General features: G+C 38.2%; 1 protein-coding gene across 1 annotated transcript in view; it reads right to left on the bottom strand.

Annotated features, from left to right (window-relative positions):
- Positions 1 to 21,333, bottom strand: part of NEB (nebulin) — a 223,788-nt gene that overhangs the window by 73,458 nt on the left and 128,997 nt on the right. Inside the window, exons 76-91 of the mRNA XM_042948758.1 lie at positions 12,907 to 13,110; positions 12,433 to 12,537; positions 8,018 to 8,122; positions 7,606 to 7,917; positions 6,763 to 6,867; positions 6,071 to 6,169; positions 5,774 to 5,875; positions 5,528 to 5,635; positions 4,802 to 5,113; positions 3,347 to 3,451; positions 3,150 to 3,254; positions 2,659 to 2,766; positions 1,758 to 1,865; positions 1,544 to 1,657; positions 919 to 1,116; positions 428 to 532 (exon numbers count right to left, since the gene is read on the bottom strand). Of these exons, the coding sequence (XP_042804692.1) occupies positions 428 to 532; positions 919 to 1,116; positions 1,544 to 1,657; positions 1,758 to 1,865; positions 2,659 to 2,766; positions 3,150 to 3,254; positions 3,347 to 3,451; positions 4,802 to 5,113; positions 5,528 to 5,635; positions 5,774 to 5,875; positions 6,071 to 6,169; positions 6,763 to 6,867; positions 7,606 to 7,917; positions 8,018 to 8,122; positions 12,433 to 12,537; positions 12,907 to 13,110 (2,295 nt within the window). The remainder of the gene's footprint in view (positions 1 to 427; positions 533 to 918; positions 1,117 to 1,543; positions 1,658 to 1,757; positions 1,866 to 2,658; positions 2,767 to 3,149; positions 3,255 to 3,346; positions 3,452 to 4,801; positions 5,114 to 5,527; positions 5,636 to 5,773; positions 5,876 to 6,070; positions 6,170 to 6,762; positions 6,868 to 7,605; positions 7,918 to 8,017; positions 8,123 to 12,432; positions 12,538 to 12,906; positions 13,111 to 21,333) is intronic.

Raw genomic sequence — 21,333 nt, forward strand, 5'->3', positions numbered from 1 at the left:
ATTAACCTGCCCTATCAGAGCCCAAACATATGCTGGGCAATTTTCCAGATATCTACTTTTTACTTCAGAACTTATCTACCTAAGGTCAAAGCATGCATTTGCATCTTACTCTCTGCAAGTTAACCTCATCAACTTCTGGACAGATGCTTGAGAGTTAGTTCACTAGGAAACACCTCCCAGGTAACTTTTTCTTATAAACATCAAATGCTTAAGCCACAGGAGATACTAAAACCGAGAAGGTCCAACACAAGAGGAGGTCACCAGGAGAGGTTCTACTGGGCAGGGATCCTTTGGTTTCCTTGGATCATGCACTGTTAAAGCAGCTTTCTCCGCCTGGGCACAGGGATGGCCTAGTTGTCACCCACGGAGAGCATTACAAAGTCCACGGATTCACAGTGAGCCAGTCCTTCTAGGAAGATGCACACACCTGACTCTGGAGATCATAGGCTTTCTTGGCATGGAGGATCTGAGGTGTATCCCAAACGTAGCATCCAATGCCTTTCAGCCAGTTCAAGTCATCCTTATACACATTCTGCAAGAAAGAAGGGGTGATGAAAAGTGGCAGGTGCTAACTGAACTTAGAATTGCATTTTGATAATTTCCTATCAGCTGCTGGCTGTGCTCAGTGGTCATAGGGTGGGCTTCTCAACAGCTGGAGGTCGTTAATGCCCCGACCTAAAGAAACTCAGGAGGAGAGCAACAGCTAAGTCAAATCTGGTATAAAAACAGATTAAATATCTAACATAGGTGTCACAGGACTCAGAGGGGACTCTTACACCAAAAAGTGGTTACCTGTGCCACCATGTTTTAAAAAAAAACAGCCACATTTACGAATACAGGGACAATTAGAGCATTGAAGGCCTAGGCAGGGTTGGGTGAAGCCTGTAACCAAGTCAAGCTTCAGAAAGGACATCATACATCACTCAAGATCTCTTGGGCATTTCGGGCCCGTATAACGTTGGGTTCCTCCGGAAGAGATGTCCACTGGTGGAAGTAGTGTCGATACTCCAGGTCACTGAGGATGTACTGGCATTTTTTAGCCAGCACGTGATTCATCATATCGTTGGGGATATGAACATTGGCTTTGGTGTCCTCATAATCTCTTCTGTAGTTCAACTAAAGAATAATATTTTTTAAAGACAAAAAGAAGAGAGGAATTAAAGTGTGAATTATTCAGATTGATCTCTCTTAGAGTCTAATCTCTACCATAGATCAGTACCTTTAGAATAAACAAAGATTAAAAAAATTATACTTTAATATATTCTTCTTTTTCAGTTTCCCATCCTTTCATAATAGAGGGGTAAATAGTTACCTTGTCATGTTCTCCTTTTTCCAAACAGCTACCTCACTGTGTGTTTGGTAGTGGAGGAGGAAGGAAGGGGAGAAGGCCCATAGCTGTCAAAGGTACACAAGGCTAACTGGCAGGGGTGGGGACTCATTCCTCACACCCCATGTCCCTCTCAACCAAAGAACAGATTACAAACAGGCAGACTAATAGTACACTTAAGGGTACAAATCCTCCACTAAGGTGAGTTTTGCTTACCGCACTCCTCATCTTTTGGAAATCCAGACAGTGAACCACACCAGGGAACTCACTGATTTCTTTTCCAGCCAGATAATGACCCTTCTGCTTCTCATATGTCTCTTTGTATTTAAGCTGTGAAGTAGGTACAACATTGAGAATCACTGGGATTTTCTAACCACCTTCCCAATCAAGAAAGACTCTGAAACCTATGAGAGGAAACAGTACTACTGACCTCACTGTTCACGTAGTCGGCATGCTTAGCTCCAACAATGGGAATATAGCGTTCATCCAAGGTATAGCCATAGGCCTTGGTTCCTTCCCATGCCCCTTTATACAGTATCTAGAACAAAGAAATGTGTGTCAACAAGTTTGTATTCAACTTCCTTCAGATATTGCTAAAAAGAAAATGGTAAAACCAAGGTAAAATATTTATGTTTAAAGGCAAAGCTTACATCTTTATTTAGAGCCATGATCATGTCTACCTAAGAACAGGGCAGAGTCTTCTGACTTATTGCAAATTAAATCTACAGACACTGAGGCATTTTATAACAGAGTTTAACTAAGTTCTAATAAAAGTGAAAAATAAATTTTCACATAGGGAGAGAATCACCAAAGATTGCTTTCCATTGGGCATACAACATACATACTACCTACACACAATCATCATTTAAATTAGCTGAATTAAAATTTGGAGGTCAAGTCTTCCATTTGTTGGCTACAGATATTTATACATGATTGCTAAAGAAGGACCAGCTTTTCCTCTCTTTTCCCTGTTGATAGATGTTCAGTCCTATGTGCACCTAGAGCTGGTACAGCACTTGTGACATTATTATCTATTTCTTTGGATATCTGTCCCTCTCATTTGCATGGGCTTATGAAGGAAGGACTTGTCTTTATTGAGCTTTAGCTTCTTAGTGCCTCCTACCGTGCCTGGCACATCACAGGAGCTCAAAAATACTGGCTGAACAGATACTACTTCTAATAAACAAGACTAGTTATTTCTAATAAACAAGACTACATACAATAAAAATAATAGATCTTATATGTTCAGTTGTTCACAAAATCAGCCAAGGATATGAATACTGACAAGAGCTTAAAATTAAGAACTGAGTTGTAAATTGCATAAAACTTACGGTACTATAGAGTTTTCCCATGTCTTTGGAGTGGGTGATATGTGGTGTATCTGGAGAAAATGTATACTTGCCCTTTATTTCTTTATTAAATGTTTCTTTATACTTTATCTAAGGAGAAAACAAGACAAAACAAAACAAAACAAAGCCTTTGGTTACTGTAAATGTGTATTTAAAGTTTCATGGGTTCTACCTAGCAAGATAATAATCAGTCTACATTTAGAGGTTAAAACTAACCAACTGGTTGAATTTCAGCTCATTTTTAGCTAATATAGCAGAAAAATTTGGACAAGAACACAGATATTATCTAAAAGTGAGTAGAGTATACATCCTACTAGTGACTTTTCAGACATTCCCACCAAAGATGATCTTACAGTTTCCCACCCCAGTGTTCATTTTCTTACAAGCAGTTATCTGGAGTTACGCAAATGCATTCAATGGTGGACAGCTAACTCCCCAGTCCATGTACCTCATTATACACAAAGCAAACTTACATCACTTTGATTGACTGAATTAATCTTCGCCAAAACAATCTCTGGAGTATCCTCTACACTTGTAAAGTTAGGATAGTTGTCAAGAGCATCTTTCTTATATTTTATCTGCAAAGAAACAGAGATGATTAAGGCTGGGTACCTATCCCCACACAGCAGGCAAGGGAGTCAGGCATTAGGTGAGAAAAGGCTCTGCGTACCTGATTCACCATTTCCTGGTTCTTAGTAACCCTCACATAGTCCACAGAATCCAGGGGGATCCAGCCAATGCCACGGAGCCACTCCAGGTCAGCTTTGTACACATTCTGAGAGCAGGAAGAGAGAGACAACGCAGGTATAAATGACTCAGACATAGGATTACAGACAGCAGATCAGAAACAACTTTTTCAGGAGCTTTTTAAGGATTTCTGTCTCATGGCTCTTGTCTCATTGATTCCATCATGATTTCATCTGTTTACCTGGGGAATATTTCTTGAGCCTGTTACTATGAGTGAGGTGCTGTGCTAGGTGCTTTGAGGGATAAGTATATAAAGGAATCTAGTGTAAACAGAAGTCATTTACAAGGTGAAGGGTGGTAAGTGCTGTGAGAGCAGAAACATTCAAGTGCTGTGGGAATTACGGCCAGGAAGCCATTATTTTCAGCAGTGAGCCTAAGGAAAGGTTTTACCAAGGAGAGTGTAATTTTAGATGGACTTGTATTTGGTATTTAGAAATATGTGGGACATTTACACAATACAAAGGAAATTACACAAGTAAGTGCTCATGTATTATAGAGTAGGGGGACACATCCCTCTGGCCAAGCCTAGCTCTCCTCTCCCCCACCCAGTGCCTGGATTCTCTTGGGCCACCTCATACCAAAGGAGCTGCTAATCTGGTTAAAGGTCCACAATAGTCACTCTGTTGTAGCAGCAATGAGGTGGGATGTTCAAATTCGGCACCTGTGCTACAGGTGGTCCTTCACTTCTTGATTCTGATTTGGTAATGAGAATATCAGGCAGGGTTAGCTCCAGGGTATACCCAAGCATCACTTCAATGCACTGTGTTTCTATTCCTTACAGACTGTTGGTGGTAGCTAGAGGTCTTGACTCAGGCTTCGGTGTCAGATGGCCTATGTCATGTATTCTCTACCCTAGCATTACCAAAGCTGTGCATGAGGGATTCTGGGCCCTCCTGTGGCTCATTAGTACTTTGTTTCCTTTTTGTTTTGATTCTTTGCAAGCAAGTCCTTCATAAATGCCTGAAGGAGTGAAATGCTCACAAAGCAAGAATGGGGTGTTCCCAGGTCCTTGACTACATGATCATCCAATATTGTTAAAATCCCAACTCGCTCTCCAGTCTCACCCCAAGCCAATTATTATTCTAAATCAACTGATAACTTTTCAGGCAGATGTGAGATGTTGCTGATGGCAAAGATGATACAAAAACAATTTTTTTTTATTTGACTTTGAAAGTTATTCAGGAATGCATAGTCAAGGCAAAGCTGTCAATCACTGCCCACGGTCTTTCTCTACTTCATATCCAGCCTTATTTCCCTTCTGGGAACAAACTCAATATTTATGGCTCAAAGTTTCCAAGACTGGTGCATCCAGAGTGCTGCTTATAATTCTCAGAGTACACCATACATTTCTAGATAATTAAGAAACAAAATCACTTACATCACTCTGTAGGTCATAGGCCTTCCTTGCCTGGATAACATCATTTTGATCAGGATGACATATCCATTGGTGCAGGTAATTACGGTAATCAATATCACTGACAAGTTCCTGCCCATGTTTGGCAGCCAACACCGACACCATGTCAGCAGGTATATTGATTTTGGCCTTTGTTTTATGATAGTCTTCTTTGTATAGTCTGTCATTCTGAATCTGGCCTGCGTGCTCAAACCAAACCAGTTTAGGATCATCTCTCATCGTTGGAACACCAACATAATGACCTCTTTGCTTTACATGTTCAGCTTTGTATTTCAGCTGGTAGGAGAAAAAATAGAGATTCCATCAGTTATGACAAGCACTCAAGGCAAAGGGGGCTGGAAACATCAGCATTCAGCCCCTCAGCCTTTTGTCAACTGCCTCACTGAGACTAAATAACAAAAAGCAGTGAAATAAATAGATATGAAGAAACAGCAATTTAAAAATAGAAAAAAAAATATTTGTTTTCTAATTCTGCCTATATTTTATTTGAAAGCTTAGAGATTTTAAGGAAGCAGGGGAATAGAAGAACAGTAAAGCATGCAAACGACAGCTTTTAAAGAAGCCAAAAACAGACTCCCAAAGCCTACAGGAAGGACTAGAAGGGAGCAGATACTCCAACCATCCCTAAGCCCAGCCAGGCCTGCTAAGCCAAGGAACACTCCAACGTGCACTCACATAAGGATAAATTACCTCGCTCTGAACATCACTAGAGTGATGGGCATGGACAAATGGCACCGCATCCGGAGGCAAAATGTAACCTGTAGCTTTTTGCCTCTCCCAACCTTCCTTGTAGAGATACTAAAAGACAGAGAGCCACAACAGAAGCTTAAGTAAGGAGTCACAATGAGGGACTGGTCATGTACATACATCTCCCACAGTTATATTATGGTCCTTTGTCTCCACACAAAGTACCAGGCATCTGGCTAAAATCCATACCTGGTCCAGAATCCGGGCTGCCTCCTGGGCAGTGTGCAGCAAGGGGGTTTCTGTGAGAGTGTACTTTGATTTGGTATCATTCCAATCTTTCCGGTATTTAATCTGGAAATGAGAGGCAAGAGGGTAAGTTACTTGATGTTAAGAAAATATAATGTCGTCCAAGCAAATGCAAGCATCATCTCAATGACTACAATCTGTATCTCAGACAATGATTGCATGCTGAGCTTAAGTAGGTGGAAAGCTTTGGAAATGACATTTCACGACTGAGCAATTTTAGAACGACAGCCATGTACTTACATCATTTAGGATCTCACCACTTTGTTTTGCAGTCACGTAATCAACTCTGTCATCCACAGGAGTAAAGTTGAGAGTTTCTATTTTCGTGCGGTATTTTTTCTATGGGAAAGAAAATATCTTTCAAACAGTTGTAGTTTCTGGTCCTGTCTGAGCCGAGAAAGAGATACTAGACTTAAGGGTCCTTCTCTACTAGAAGTGTAGAGTGCCATATTTGAATGGCACCTTCTTGGCAATTTGGCCTTTTTTCGTAGTCTTTTATTTTTTAACAACTGAGTGGTTTCTCACACCTCCCACAGATTTTGAAAGTAGCAGGTTTGCTTAGTTATCAAAGTCATGTAATATAATACATATATACAATATAATACATATATAATAATTGTATCATGATACTCAATGTGTTTTTTTTCAACTGTGTAAACTTCTCCCAAGTGTGGTGTCATTGCTGACAAAAGAAGTTTTCCATTTACACAATTCCAAGCATCGGTGAGTGTACTGGACATTATATTATGGATGTGGCCCCATGATGTGATAGGGACAGTAGAGGGTTGTTTTGGGACAAGATATTTCTGGCTTAAATGACAGCAATTGCAGTTATTAACATTGCTGATGGGGCATGACTTCATTTTGGCTTGTGTAATTTTGTCCAGTCTCCCAGGAAATGCACTAAATGGCCAGGTAAAATCTTGGAATACCTCACTGAAGATATCTGCAGCATGTTTGGCATGATTGACAGAAACGGAATCAGTCGGCATCCACCCGATCCCACGTAACCATTCCAAGTCAGCCTTGTAGACAGCCTGTGGGAACAGAGCCATGTGATCTCAGCAACTCTGGTCATATGGTCCTATTTATTCTATCTATTGATTTGATGGAAAAATACAATATAAAGATGACATACTCAAGCAGCTGGGAAGGTAACATAAGTAAATTCATTGGGAGGTCAGGAGGTATGAAAAACGGGGAGACATTTTTCTATCTAAAGGGGGGTAGCCTCAGTTCGGCTCCAGTTACGGTTGCCAGGGCGTAATGCATGTCCAGGAATTTGTTCTCCGATTTTTCTAAAGAAGTAGGGAATCCAAATTTGTACCCCAAATTTCCTGATTTAAAAAACCTTGGCAACTTAATTCAAGATTTTTAAACACTACATCAACTGAAAAAAAGCCTACCTGTGCCTACATCCTTTCCACAGACTGCCAACGTTGTACCTTTGTTGCTACATAAATTCCACAAATAATATTTTCACAGTAGTTGTCTTTATACAGTCACAGTTAAGATTTATAGTCACACAACCATATATTCCTTAATACAAAATCTACATCTTTCACAGCTTTGATGATTTTTGACACCATACTATATGATGTAACTAAAACCAAATTCTTGGCTGTATAAAGACAGGAAGCAGTGATATAAAATTTAATGACAAACTTTCTTGGCTGTATAAAGACAGGAAGTGGTGATATAAAATTTAATGACAAACTTTATGGGAGTCACGGCAAAATGAGAAAAGAGCTCATGCTAAAACGTAGCCCACTCACATCGCTTTGCAGTTGGTAGGCTTTCTTGGCCTGAATCACATCGTTCTGGTCAGGCATGCACGTCCACTCATGTAGGTAATTGCGATAATCAATGTCGCTGACCAGAGTCTGGCATTTTTTAGAGTGCAAGATGGAAAGCATGTCTGCAGGGCTTTGGAACTTAGTCTTCCATTTGGCCCAGTGCAGCCGGTACTCTCTTTCATTCTGAATCTTGCCAGCGATGAGGGCCCACCGGATCTTGTTGTCATCCCTGGCTGTGCGGGTACCCACGTAGTGTCCCTTCTGCTTCTCATGGTCAAGCTTGTATTTATACTGGAGATGGAAAAACAAAGCAGATGGGTCACAGTATGTGCTCTTGATGCACCTAGGATGTTTGCTTAAAAACTGAGAAGTTAAACAAGGCCACACTTACGTCACTGGCAATCTCCCTGGAGGCCTTGGCAGCCTGGATAGGGATGGCATCCAGCCGCACATCGCAGCTCATCTTCATTTCATCCCAACCTTCGCGGTAAATTTTCTGAAGAGGAGAAAAAAAGAAGTTATCATTTTGGATTCAAATGTACCAATAACTTCAGGGGCTCAAGTAGAATTAATATCAGAGCAGTACAGTTTTGAAGTCCCAGAATAGGTTGAAAAGAGGATAGGTAAAAGAATAATTCCGCACCAAGCTACTGGAATACGATATTGTGTGTGGAGTCCAAAGATCTGGGCTTGATAAGAGTTGTTTCTTTTTAATTTAAATCATGGCTTCTATGTAGTTATTCATAGTTTATATAATAGCGTTTAGATGCTTCTTTTTTTTTTTTTTTTTTTTTAGATGCTTCTTGTATCAGTAGCACTGGGATAAGGTTATGGTCAGACTTAATGAGAAATTACTGGGTTTCTTTAAGTTAATAATTCCAATTTATTTAATTTTAATTTTTTTTAACGTTTTATTTATTTTTGAGACAGGGAGAGACAGAGCATGAGCGGGGGAGGGGCAGAGAGAGAGGGAGACACAGAATCGGAAGCAGGCTCCAGGCTCTGAGCCATCAGCCCAGAGCCCGACGCGGGGCTCGAACTCACGAACCGCGAGATCGTGACCTGAGCCGAAGTCGGATGCTTAACCGACTGAGCCACCCAGGCGCCCCCAATTTATTTAATTTTAAAATTCAACTCAATTCTGTCATCTTCAGAATTATACACTTTTTATATTTGTGGGGAGGTTTTCCCCAGGATGGTTTCTTAGATTTTTTCATGTAGTTGATGATGCATATTGTTTGGGAAAGTTAGATATTCCTTCTGAAACACAATTGTATGTTAATAGCCATTAAAAATTTTTTTTTCATGTTTATTCATTTTTTAGAGAGAGAGGAGGGGAAGGGGCAGAGGGGAAGGGGCAGAGGGAGAGGGAGACACAGAACTCGAAGCAGGCTCCAGGCTCCATGCTGTCAGCACAGAGTCTGATGAGGGGCTTGAACCCATGAACCGTGAGATCATAACCTGAGCCGAAGCCGGAGGCTTAACTGACTGAGCCATGCAGGTGCCCCAATAGCCATTTTAAAAATGCAGTGTGTTTTTACTTATACACAGAAGTTAATTAAGGTAGTGATTTACAGATAACTTTTATAATATACGTTCATATTTAAATGGACACATTCTGTGTTGATGATGTAAGACTCAAAAATAACAGTAATTTAGGGGCGCCTGGGTGGCTCAGTTAGTTGAGCGTCTGACTTCGGCTCAAGTCATGATCTCACGATTCGTGGGCCCGCATTGGGCTCTGTGCTGATAGCTCGGAGCCTGGACCCTGCTTCAGATCCTGTGTCTCCCTCTCTCTCTGCCCCTCCCCTGCTCACACTTTCTCTCACTGTCTCAAAAATAAACAAACATTTAAAAAAAAAGAAGTAACAGTTATTTAAATGTATAATTCAGAAATCATACCAATCAATGTGGAAGCTTTAAAAGTGCAGAAGGATGAATTTCAATTATTGACAGTTTCACGGGCTTTGCATATCTGAAATATGAGTGTAGACAAGTTTTGTATGAATTTTTATTCAAGTTTCTGTATGAATTTTGGGTAGGCCTATTTAACAATTGACTTTCATTTTTAGACAAAATAAAAGTGTTCTCCACATTTAAATGTGGAGTGTTCTCCTACATTTAAATGGAGAATATTTAATGCAAACTTGTCATGTTATTTAGATTTTGTTTTTATTTTATTACATATAATGTTATACTACTTTTAATTATGTATTAAATTTTTGTTTATGTGTTCAAATATATTTTTTATTTGAGTTAAAAAAAATCAGGGTTTGAGACCAAAACTTCGTCTACTAACTTTGAGAACACGGATCAATTCCTCAATCACTTTAAGTCTCAACTCTCCCATCTGATGAAAACAAAATAGCACTATATATTTTATTCATGTGATTAGATTAAATGAGTTAACATGAATTTGCTGGTTACCTAGAAAATTATATACAAATATCTTGAAAAAGTTGTGCTTTCCAAATGATAGAAACAGTTTTAAGTAGTGGATTTTATCAAGATTATAGTAATAGTGACACCATGTTTTTAAAAAATGTACCTTTTGGTTAGCATTCACATGGGAGGTTTGATTTCCTCCCATAATGAGAATGAGAAAGCCATTCTCATTAATGTCTTTTTACTTTTAATTTTAGAGAGAGAGCAAGAAAGTGCATATGATCAGGGGAGAGGGGCAGAGGGGGAGCGAGAGAGAATCTTAAACAGGCTTAACATTCAACACAGAGCTCATTGTGGGGCTCGATCCCATGACACTGGGATTATGACCTGAGCGGAAATCAAGAATCAGATACTCAACTGACTGAGCCACACATGCGTCCTTCATTAATGTCTTAATATCGAATATCTAAATATCTGAAGTTTGTAACTTTTGGTGTAGTTTCAAATACTACTCTTGCTTACATCGAGATATCAGCTGTAGGATTCTGGTATTTCCAGCTAAGAAATATATCATACAAAAGAGAGCACATGAGACTTTCCCTGATTGTCCAGCCAAAGGTGCCTCTGGATGGAAAAGAAGAGGCTGAGGACTTTGTTTGTGCTGCAGTTTGGTGATGAGAAAGCACTGTACCATAATACTATTCTTGTCTGAAAAAAATGTATCAACGCCCTAAAATTTCATTTTCTTCCCATCTCTTGGAAAAAACTAGCTCCCAAGTGGCCCATTATAATAGAATTGATGGTGTGGGTTGGCATGTGGTGAGGAATCTTTTCTGGGCAGGCTCCTTCTCTCACAAAGATTTATTATTTTTTGAAAAATGTCAAGTTCCAAACCATGGTGAACAACATTAAGGTAGTATACTTCTTCTAGGGTCATACATTTTCTACTCACAAGAAAGCTCTATGATCCATGAAGACAGTACCTTTCTTGAGATTTCTTAAAGTGTGTAGCTAGCCACTGAATTCTCTCATTTTATTAATTATACTCTTTAGTTCATTCTCTTCCTTTTTCCAGACATAATGATTTATCCTGTAGGTAATGATAATTTTGCCTTTTTAAACCCAATATTTATCTCTTACTCTTATGTAATTATTTTGGCTTGAATGAGCTTACTCACTTAGCTAGAAATTCCAGCAAACATTAAATAATGGTGATGTCAATGGGCATCCTTATTTCATTCCTAGCTTGAATGAGAAACTTAACTTACTGAGAATGAGTCTGGCTTTGATTTGAGATTTATTCTTTTAGTCACATCAAGAAGATAGTCATTTAACCTTATTTTACTAGGATTTTATTTTTTAAAATAATGGATATTAGATTTTGTCATATGCCTTTTCAAATCTATTAAAGATGTGATTTTCTCTTCTGTTCAGACACATTATTAGGTTTCTGAATATGGAACCCTCCTGGCATTCCTGAATGAACTCTAATTATTTTTTCTCGTATCATATTCACATACTACTAAACTTTATTTGTTAATATTTAAGATTTTCTTCACTATTGGTTTACAGTTTTCATTTGTGGAACTATCTTTGACAAGTTTTGGAAATGGTGATGGCTTTCCTTCTTTCATTAGGCTCTATTATAGTTTGATTATTTCTTAAAGGTCTGAAAGAATTCTATGAAATCATCTGGATGACCCTGACATCTGAGAGGAGGGAGGAGAGTCTTTAATAATCCTCTTAATTTCTTGTTATATGTTTTTTTTCCCCCTGGGCTCATTTTGGTAATTTATGATTTCCTAGAAAATCCTCTACAGATCCAGGCTTTAAAATTAATATGTATAAAGTTTTGCAAGAATTCTTATAATTATTTTGTTCGTCTGACTGTTGCTAATTCCCCTTTCTTGCTCATGTGTCTCTTCATTCCTCTTTAAACCTTCTGGTCCTTATTACCTTCTCCCTTTCTGTCATGTTGACACTGACTCACCAGTAACTGGCCTTGCTGGGCGACTCAGAGCCAAGGATCTCCTCCTTTCCTCACTCTTTTTTTTTTTTTTAAGTTTATTTTTTATTATGAGAGAGAGAGAGACAGAGAGAATGCAAGCTGGGGGAGGGGCAGAGAGAGAGGAGAGAGAGAGAATTCCAAGCAGCTCCACGCTGTCAGTGTTAGCTAGATGTGGGGCTCAAACCCACAAACTGTAAGATCATGACCTGGGCCAAAATCGAGAGTCAGAGGCTTTATGACTGAGCCTCTCAGGCGCCCCCTGCTCCTTTCCTGGTCAAGGACTTATGGTAAGGAGTCTTCCCCATTGCCACCCAGTCAATCTTTTCTCCCTTGACTATGAAGAGTTCCCTGGGGATATCATAGCACCAGCTGGTGAACTTATAAACAAAAAGGGAGTCTGTTGAGGTACTTACATTGCTCACATTAAGAGCATTGGCTCTAGCAAGATTAATTTCTGGAGTATCCGGCATTATGTGGACTGAAGTTTTATCCTTGTCCCAAACTTCTCTATACTTTGGCTATGGAAAGACCCAACAATAACAAAATTAGTTTGCAACTTGTAGTTTTGCGAGTTCCAGGGCACAACTTTCAACTGTTCTGATCTAAAATCTTTTCATATTAAGGAAAAAAAACTTCCAAAAGTCTTTCATATAAGTTACTCAAATTTAATATGAACTTGGTAATGGTACCAATTCATGATTACCTTTTATTAGTACTTTGAGTTTTTGTTTAAAGTTTATGAACAATAATAAAACAGCTCTATCAACATTATGGATTAAAATCTTTGCTATCATCAACATCATTATCTTACAAACAGATTGCCAAGTTAATTATTTATCATTTATGAGCATGATTTAATTTTAACACAGAGGGGAAAAGTGACTTACAATACTAATATTTTCAGCATTTGACTTAGCAAGGACAACTTCGGGTGTGTCAACAATACTTGTGTACTTGAGTTTCACCACAGGTGTCCGATAGACACTGTCTCGTAGGATCTCCTGGGCATTTTTGACTCTCAACACTTCAGGAGACCCTTCGGGCATCCAGCCGATGCCACGTAGCCACTCCAAGTCGGCCTTGTAGATGGCCTGGGAAAGAAAACAAAGTTAAGTAGAAGCAGTGTTTTTTAATTGTGATAAAGTAAGAAAGCAGTTTTATGTTATATTTTACCTTCCACAAACAATAATTAAAAATGAGCATTGACAGACATAATTCCTCAAATGCACAGCAGTGTTCTGTTCTGCTTTGTTTTTTGCAGCGGGGGCACTTTACACACTCTTAAAAAAGCAGAGTGATGCAGAAGGAGCTCTCTGTCTGTGGGATGCATGGAAGATTTTGAGTTATATTTAAGTAACATCATACCAGCTCAGGTGGGCTTTAAGGCAATAATAATGGGCTATCCAGTAAGTTCTCCACACAGCAGCTGGAATGATCGTCATAAAGTTTACAATTCAAATCTGATGCACCACATGCATCCTATGGCTTCCCATTGGTCTTAGGACAAAGATCAAAGTCTTAACATGGACTAGAAGGTGATGATAATCTAGCACCAGTCCTTACCAATTCTTCCAGCCTCGTCTTATATGTGCTTCCCTTTAACCTATGCATTATGACCCCAATGGACTTTTGGTTTCTTGTTTGTATATAGACCCCTTTGCATATGGTGGTCGTTCTGCAGAGCCAACTCCTACTCTCCCTTTATATTCCCACTCACTCAGTACTTCCTTGGTAAGTTTTCCTCCTCACTTTTTCATAGCACCATGGATCCCTCTTTCTCAGCCATCAGATTTTTTTCTATTGATATTCTGTAGTTAACATCTTTTTCTTTGTTATCAGTATGAACTCCCTAATGTCTAAAACTTTGTCTTGTTTCTTCCTCTTCATTCACTGTTGTATCTTTAGTGCTTAGCACAGTACTTGGCACATGGTGTATTTTAAAGGGATAATTAAGGATTCAGTCCCACTGTGGTAAATAAGAAGTTCCTCAAAAAATTAAAAATAGAAATATCATATGATCCAGCAATTCTACTACTGGGTGTTTACCCAAAGAAAATGAAAATGAAAATTCAAAGACCTACATGCACCCCTATGTTTACTGCAGCATTATTGACAATAGCCAAGGTATGGAAGCGATCAATAGATGGATTGATAACAAAGGTGTGGTAGGTGTGTGTGTGTGTGTGTGTGTGTGTGTGTGTGTGTATGCATGTACACATGAAATTTTACTCAGGACAGAAAAAAAACCATGGTCTTGCCATTTGTGACAACACATATGGACCTATTATGTTAAGTGAAATAAGTCAGACTGGGAAAGACAAATACCCCATGATTTTACTTACATGTAGAATCTAAATAACAAGTGAATAAATAAGCAAACAAAAAGCAGAAAGAGACCAATCAATACAAAAAACAAAAAAAAAACCCTAATGTTTTCAAGAAGGGAGGAAGGTGGGGGGATGGGTAAAAGGGGAGTGGGAGACACAGGCTTCCAGTTATGGAATGAGTAAGTCATAGGGATAAAAGGTACAGGATAGGGAACATAGTCAATGGTACTGAAATAGTGTTGTATGGTAACAGATCATAGCCACACTTCTGGTGAGTGTAGACTTGTTGAATCACTATGCTGTACCTCTAAAACTAATGTGACTTTATGTGTCAAGTATACTTCAATAAAAAAAAATAAAGGAATTCAATCCCTGGTTCCACAATTTTGATCTCAGTTGTTTTTTCTTTCTTCCATTTCCAAGATAGCACCTCCCTTTGAATTGGGATTTGCATTTTCTTGGTTATTCACACCTGTTTTTTCAGCTATAGATAAGTGGTTAACCAGAAAAAATTGCTCTATGTTAAGCACCGGTTATTAATTTCATAAAAAAATCATTCTGCTTTTCAGAAATGGTATTTTAATAACCAGTTAATAGGATACAAATATCAGGATAAAAAAGGTAGTAAGAGGAGTGAAAATGCAGTAAAATTTCTATCTTAATGAAGAAGGACATTGTATATTTTAGTGTGTAAAGTATGATGGATACCCAAAATTCAGAAGGATTCTCAAAAAGGATTACATATAGATTTTGAAGTTTGCCTTCCTCATCCTTTAGGAACTTGATTCATATGCATTCCATTATATGCTAATGTTATTCAGGTTAATGGAGAGACTGAATTTCTCTAGCAACTGGCCTAAATCGACCAGTTGGCAATTCATTTCAAGTGATGGATACACTTTTCTATAACAAATTCATTCATCATGAAAGCATCCCTTGAAGCTTATGGGAACCAAGTTCAAATAATTTAAAGAAGGCTTTCATTCTACAGAAGAAATTAATACTCTAATGGAATCCATGATTTCTAAAAGATTGGATGAGCAGAAAATATGAATCGAAAAATACTTTAAGTAGACTAACGAAACACCATATTGTGAAGAACACTGAATTAAGGAAACTAATGAGTTTGGAATACACTGCTAACCTTTCAGATTAATTTCAAGGAAGTAGCCCTGTCATTCAGTGAAGGATCATAGGAATTCTTATGTTTAGGAAACTACAGACACAGCATATATTAAGGAATCTATAGAAAAAATCTGGTAGCACTACTAAAAGAAAGAAAGAAAAAACACTTTCTGAATAAGACCAGCAGTAAGGTAGGCAATCAGTAAACTTGGTAAGATGTTAAAGAGATGCTCATGTAAGGAGAGTTGCATTTTCCTGAGTCCTAGGAGGAATGACCAGGCAAAGCTCTGGAAGGTTTTCTTCCTGGGAAACAGCTCATTCCTCAGGCACCTCAGTTGGTACTCTGTGCACAAGCAACAACTTACATCACTCTGCAGGTCGTAGGCTTTCCTGGCTTGGATCACATCATTCTGGTCGGGAAAGCAAGACCAGTGGTGTAGGTAATGGCGGTAATCCACATCACTTGCTAATGCCTGGCCTTCTTTGGCAGCACTGATGGACACCATGTCTACTGGGATGGAGATCTTGGCCTTGTTGTCATTGTAGGCCTTTTTGTACAGCCTGTCATTCTGCATCTTTAACACTTTTGCTGCCCAAGCCAGTTTAGGGTCTTCTTTGGCAGTGCGACATCCAATATAATGACCTTTCTGTTTCTCATAAGTAGTTTTGTATAGATACTGGTGTATGTGAACAGAAGAAAGAAGAATTATTTTTCCAAACTCACTTTTTCTAAACAGCCTGCTCAAAATAACTCTATCTCCCTTAGATGAGCCTTTTATCGGCCCTGTTTTTAAGTCCATACTGTAAGTTTTATGATTCTTAACACATTGCTTTGTCTATGTCTACATGCATGAAAACATTGTGAGCACCTCGAAGGCAAGAACTGTGCTTCTGCATTATTCCCAATATAGGCTTATGTGGTGTTTCCCAAACTTCAGTCACTGTCTACCGCCTTCACAGGCGTTTTGCCACAATCAAGTACTATCAGTACTTCATACGTTAGTCTATCAACTAGATTCTTTGTTTAAATAAATTTCAAGTGTGAACTTCAAAATATTTTTGTTCTAAAATTTATCATTCTATGTAAATGGGGAAAATCAATACTTTTCTAGCACACATTAAATCATAACTTTTTAAAAATGCTTATCCATCAACTGCATAAAATTATTACAGGAACAACTTATGTATGCTGCACTTCAAGAGACAACAGAATTCTGGGGCTCCTGGGTGGCTCAGTCAGTTGAGCCTCGAACTTCGGGCTCAGATCATGATCTCACAGTTTGTGAGCTAGTGCCCTACATTGGGCTTGCTGCTGTCAGCACACAGCCCACTTCAGATCCTCTGTCTCCCTCTCTTTCTGCCCCTCCCCTGCTTGCATTCTCTCAAAAATAAACATTAAAAAAACCCCTCAGAATTACTTTTATCCATTGAATTTTTATAACTGCTTGTAAATTAAATAATATTGACAAGATGCTGAAAAGAAAATAAAAATCTGTTCTTAAACATAAGAAGAGCCAAGCCCTGATGCAAAAGCATCACCAAACTGTTGTAAAAGTTATTCCTGAATTTGAGATGTTAAAACAAGACACTAATCACGGTGATCTCTATTCTACTTAAGTATAATTCCTTTGCAAATAAGTTAAAGATTAGACAAGTATTAATTTCTCGTGTGTCGTCTGTTAGCGTTGGTTAAGTCTGTGAAAGGAGTAGTTCTTACATCACTGGCGATATCCCTGGAAGCTCTGGCGTGCTGAATTGGAATGGCATCTTCTCGCAGGTCATAACCCGTCATCTTGACGTCTTCCCACGCTTGCTTATATTGTTTCTGCAAATGGAGATTGCAATGCCACAGTTAATCTGAAGAGGGAGCCACTGAGTCAGCATTACTGATGTGTTTAAGAGAGTATGTTAAGTTACACTGAAAATTAGTCTCCCCTTAAGATTTATAAAATAGGCTGGTTTCATACTGAAATTAAGTGCCAGTAGATTTTTAATGAAATTAATTAAAATTCATTTTTTTTTAAAGAAAGTAATTTAGGAGACAGTAAATCATGTGAAAATGAGAAAATATATATATCATTTTGCTTTAAGAGGAAAAATCAATGATGGGCCACTACAAAGAGAACCAAATATTACTATACTTGCATATATATGTTTTTATGTTGTTTTTGGTGAAACTAGTGCATTTTTCCTTCCAAAAAAGATAAGGACACACATCTCTATTTATAAACACATGCATACACATACGAGCGCATTTGCATGTGTGTGTGCACACAGAGCACTTATCGATAAAGACTAGAAATAAAAGGAATGGTAGGGAAATGCCTTTTGCTTAACTCCCTCTGGAGCGTATCAATTTAAGCTTCAGTTAGGCCAAAAATATTGTGTAAAGCAAATGGATGTATATAGTTCCTTACATCACTGATCTGCATGGCATTGATTTTGGACTGCAGCATCACTGGAGTGTCAGCCGGCACATTCACATTTGCCTTCTCTCTTTCCCAGGCATCACGATACAATGGCTGGTAAAAATGAAAAACAAAGGGTGGGTGATAAGTAAATAAGTCCATTACTACATGAATAAAATTATAGGTACAATTAAAGGTTCTCCTTGGATGTTCTCAGGTAAAAACATAGATCACATTTTGTTTTCATTGCGTTTTTATTTAAAAGATGCCGATAGTGACTTCAACAAGAATATATTCTTGTGTGATATGATATAAATGGAAAATGAGTCAGAACCTGGTAGTAAAATGATCCTTTCCCATTAATTCACATGTAATTACCAGGCAGGTAAACCCACAATGCAGGTAACTATGAAAATCCACATTGCTAATCAAGTTCTGGCTTTCTTGGCCCAAATAACTATGATAATATCTAATATTGGGGCCACCCCTGGACTTTTCAACTTACCTCATGATTAAAAATAGAAAGGTGGCAGTGATCATGGTATTAACTGGTGGACTTGTATTATAAGCAAGACCTCAAAATGTATTCAAAGTGTGTTATCAGAGTCTGTGGGGTATGAAGATGTCTACCACACTTATGTTAACCAAAGAGTTATCTAAATAAATGAAATGCGGATACTGGTAATTGATCGACTACATGAAATTCTATCTGGATACATAAATGTTCAAGGTTCTAATGCTGGCATTAGCAATTTAAAGTTCACAATTAGAGACTTCTAATTAATTAAAGTTCACAATTGAGACTTCTCCACTATGTCTGAATGTATCATCAGCCCGGCTTACCTCACTGATTTGTACAGCATTGATCTTTGCCTGGATGACTTCAGGGGTATCAACAATGCTGGTGAATTTGAGGGCCTCAGGCCTTATACGATACAGCCTCTCATTCAGGAGATTCTGGGCATTCTTCACTCTCATCACTTCCACAGAACCCTCTGGCAACCATCCTATACCCTTCATCCATTCCAGGTCTGATTTGTACACGTTCTACATGAAGGAGAGAACCACAGAAGGCAGAAGAGTCAAATCTTCCCACAAGAACACAATGCCAGTGGGCCACACACTACCTCTAATCGGCTGGGTGGCCAATCCCATGAAACAGAAGGATCAACACTAATTGTTAATATTTGGGTGTTACATCCTGGGCACACATTTCTGGGAGAAGTTCACCATATCCTACAGGAATTGGAACAGGACTGACAAATGACACTTGTAGAATGACAGATAGCAATGGCACTTGATTTTGTTTTTATATAAGGTTGAGCTTCTGTGCTCACCATTTGAAATCTGCCATTTTGGTACTACTAGAATAACATCTGTAGGAATTTGGGAGAAAAAGGTCTTTAGATGCATATATAATGAGGAAAAAATATATACTTTTACTTATATACACCTCTCTCTCTAAATATAAATATATATATATATATATATATATATATACATATTTTTCCTATATGTGTCAGAGGAACTTAAAATCTAACATTTCCTTAAGTTCACATTTGTTTCTGAAATTTAGATATCTGATTGTACAACTGTAATGGGTTGAAACAACTGGGACTGAAATTTTCTATCCAATTACATAGAATGAGAGGGTGATTTTTTTTTGTCTTAATAAGGCCTTGCTACATGAAAAGGAATCCTCTGTAAGATAGAGAATGTTCAAAATAACTCTACTACCATGAAAGGTACAGATTAAGTTAGGCTCTATTAGGATTACCACTTAAATTATGTCCCTAGGGAACACACTGTGATGATATACAGAGACAAATATCTCCCCAAGAGTCTGCTGATAATATACGCACATCGCTCTGCAGTTCGTAGGCCTTCTTAGCCTGGATCACATCATTCTGATCTGGCAAACATGTCCACTGGTGCAGATAATTGCGATAATCAACATCGCTAACCAGGACCTGGCATTTCTTGGCCTGAACAATCGACATCATGTCCAATGGCGTATTGTGAATTCCTTTAGACTTCTCATAAGCTTTCTTGTATTCTCTGTCACTCTGGATCTTGGCAGCATGTATAGACCAGACCAATTTGGGGTCATCTTGTAGGGTGCGGAAACCCACATGGTGGCCCAATTGCTTACGGTATCCTTCTTTGTATTTGTACTAAAGTTGTGAAAAAACAGACAAAAAAATATGAAAATAATGTAGTAAGAGGACTTTTCATTAAATGTTTTCAGAATATTTTCCCTGCCTTAATGTAAATTGGCTCAACATTGGCAGTCATTACATATTTCAGTAAGGAAATAGGGCTATTTTTGGTAGTTTCATAGAGAATATGAGTAAATCAGGAGGGAAGTAGCATGGTGAATGAGAGTAATTACAAAAAATTATAGCTAACATTTACTGAGCAATTACTAAATGCCCAATACTATTATGAGTGCTTCAAATGTATAGGTTGATTCTTGTGAAATTGCTGAATTTTTTAGTTAAAATAGTTGAGTAGTAGCAACTATCATCTCAATCTTCACAACATCTCTGTGAAGTGGATACTATTATTATCACACATTTCAGATGTGGAATATAAGACAGTAGGTGTAATCATGGTCCCCAAGTTTTCCTGGAAAGTGGGATGTTAAGTCAGATTGTCCCCCAAGAGCACTGAGAGTACCTCAGTAGGAAAAAGTCATTTGTGTGATTTTGGAGACAGATAAAGCAAAAGGTGCATATTTCGGGAATGGAAAGCAAGGTCATTGGTGTGAATCAGACGACAACAAAAGGCCTGTAGGCAAGAGTTTCCATCTTGTCCACACTTGTCCTAAGTTTCTTAGGACTAGAGTAAGATAGCATCTGTTTCTTTTCTATATTTGGATAACATAGAAAAGTTTGGATAAAAGGGAGAGAAAGAGAACTGGGAATAAGGCAGATACTATAGATTGGCTATTGTGTTTAGAGTTAAAATTGAAAAATAAGAAGGAACAGGTAGATATGGGAGATAAAAAATAGAGCACAACCCAGAGAAAGAGCACAGGGTTGCTTAAAGATTTGGAGCTGGGAGTGGGGGTAAGGGGCTTGGTAGGATAATTATTTTAAGTTTTTAAATTACTATTAAATGAATTTCACAAGATTACTGAGAGAATTATACATAAACCTTCAGTATAAAATCTTATATATAAGGTGCGATTTCAGTCTTAAGTCTTATGTGAAACTTTCACCTGTTATCTACATTTATAGATAATGTCATAAATATTTGGGGGATAAAATGATACTGGTCAACAATCAAATGTAATGAATTCTCCCAAGAATTCTGCATAGTCTCTTTGTGTTATTTTACATCCACTCAGAAAAAACTTAGAAATCATTTATACATATACCTCATCTATACTAACCTTAATGTGCTTCATTCCATTTTAATGGTTTTAAATAGGGTAAGTCTTTAGTGTAAA

This window comes from Panthera leo, chromosome C1 (assembly GCF_018350215.1).
Source record: "Panthera leo isolate Ple1 chromosome C1, P.leo_Ple1_pat1.1, whole genome shotgun sequence".
NCBI lineage: Eukaryota > Metazoa > Chordata > Mammalia > Carnivora > Felidae > Panthera > Panthera leo.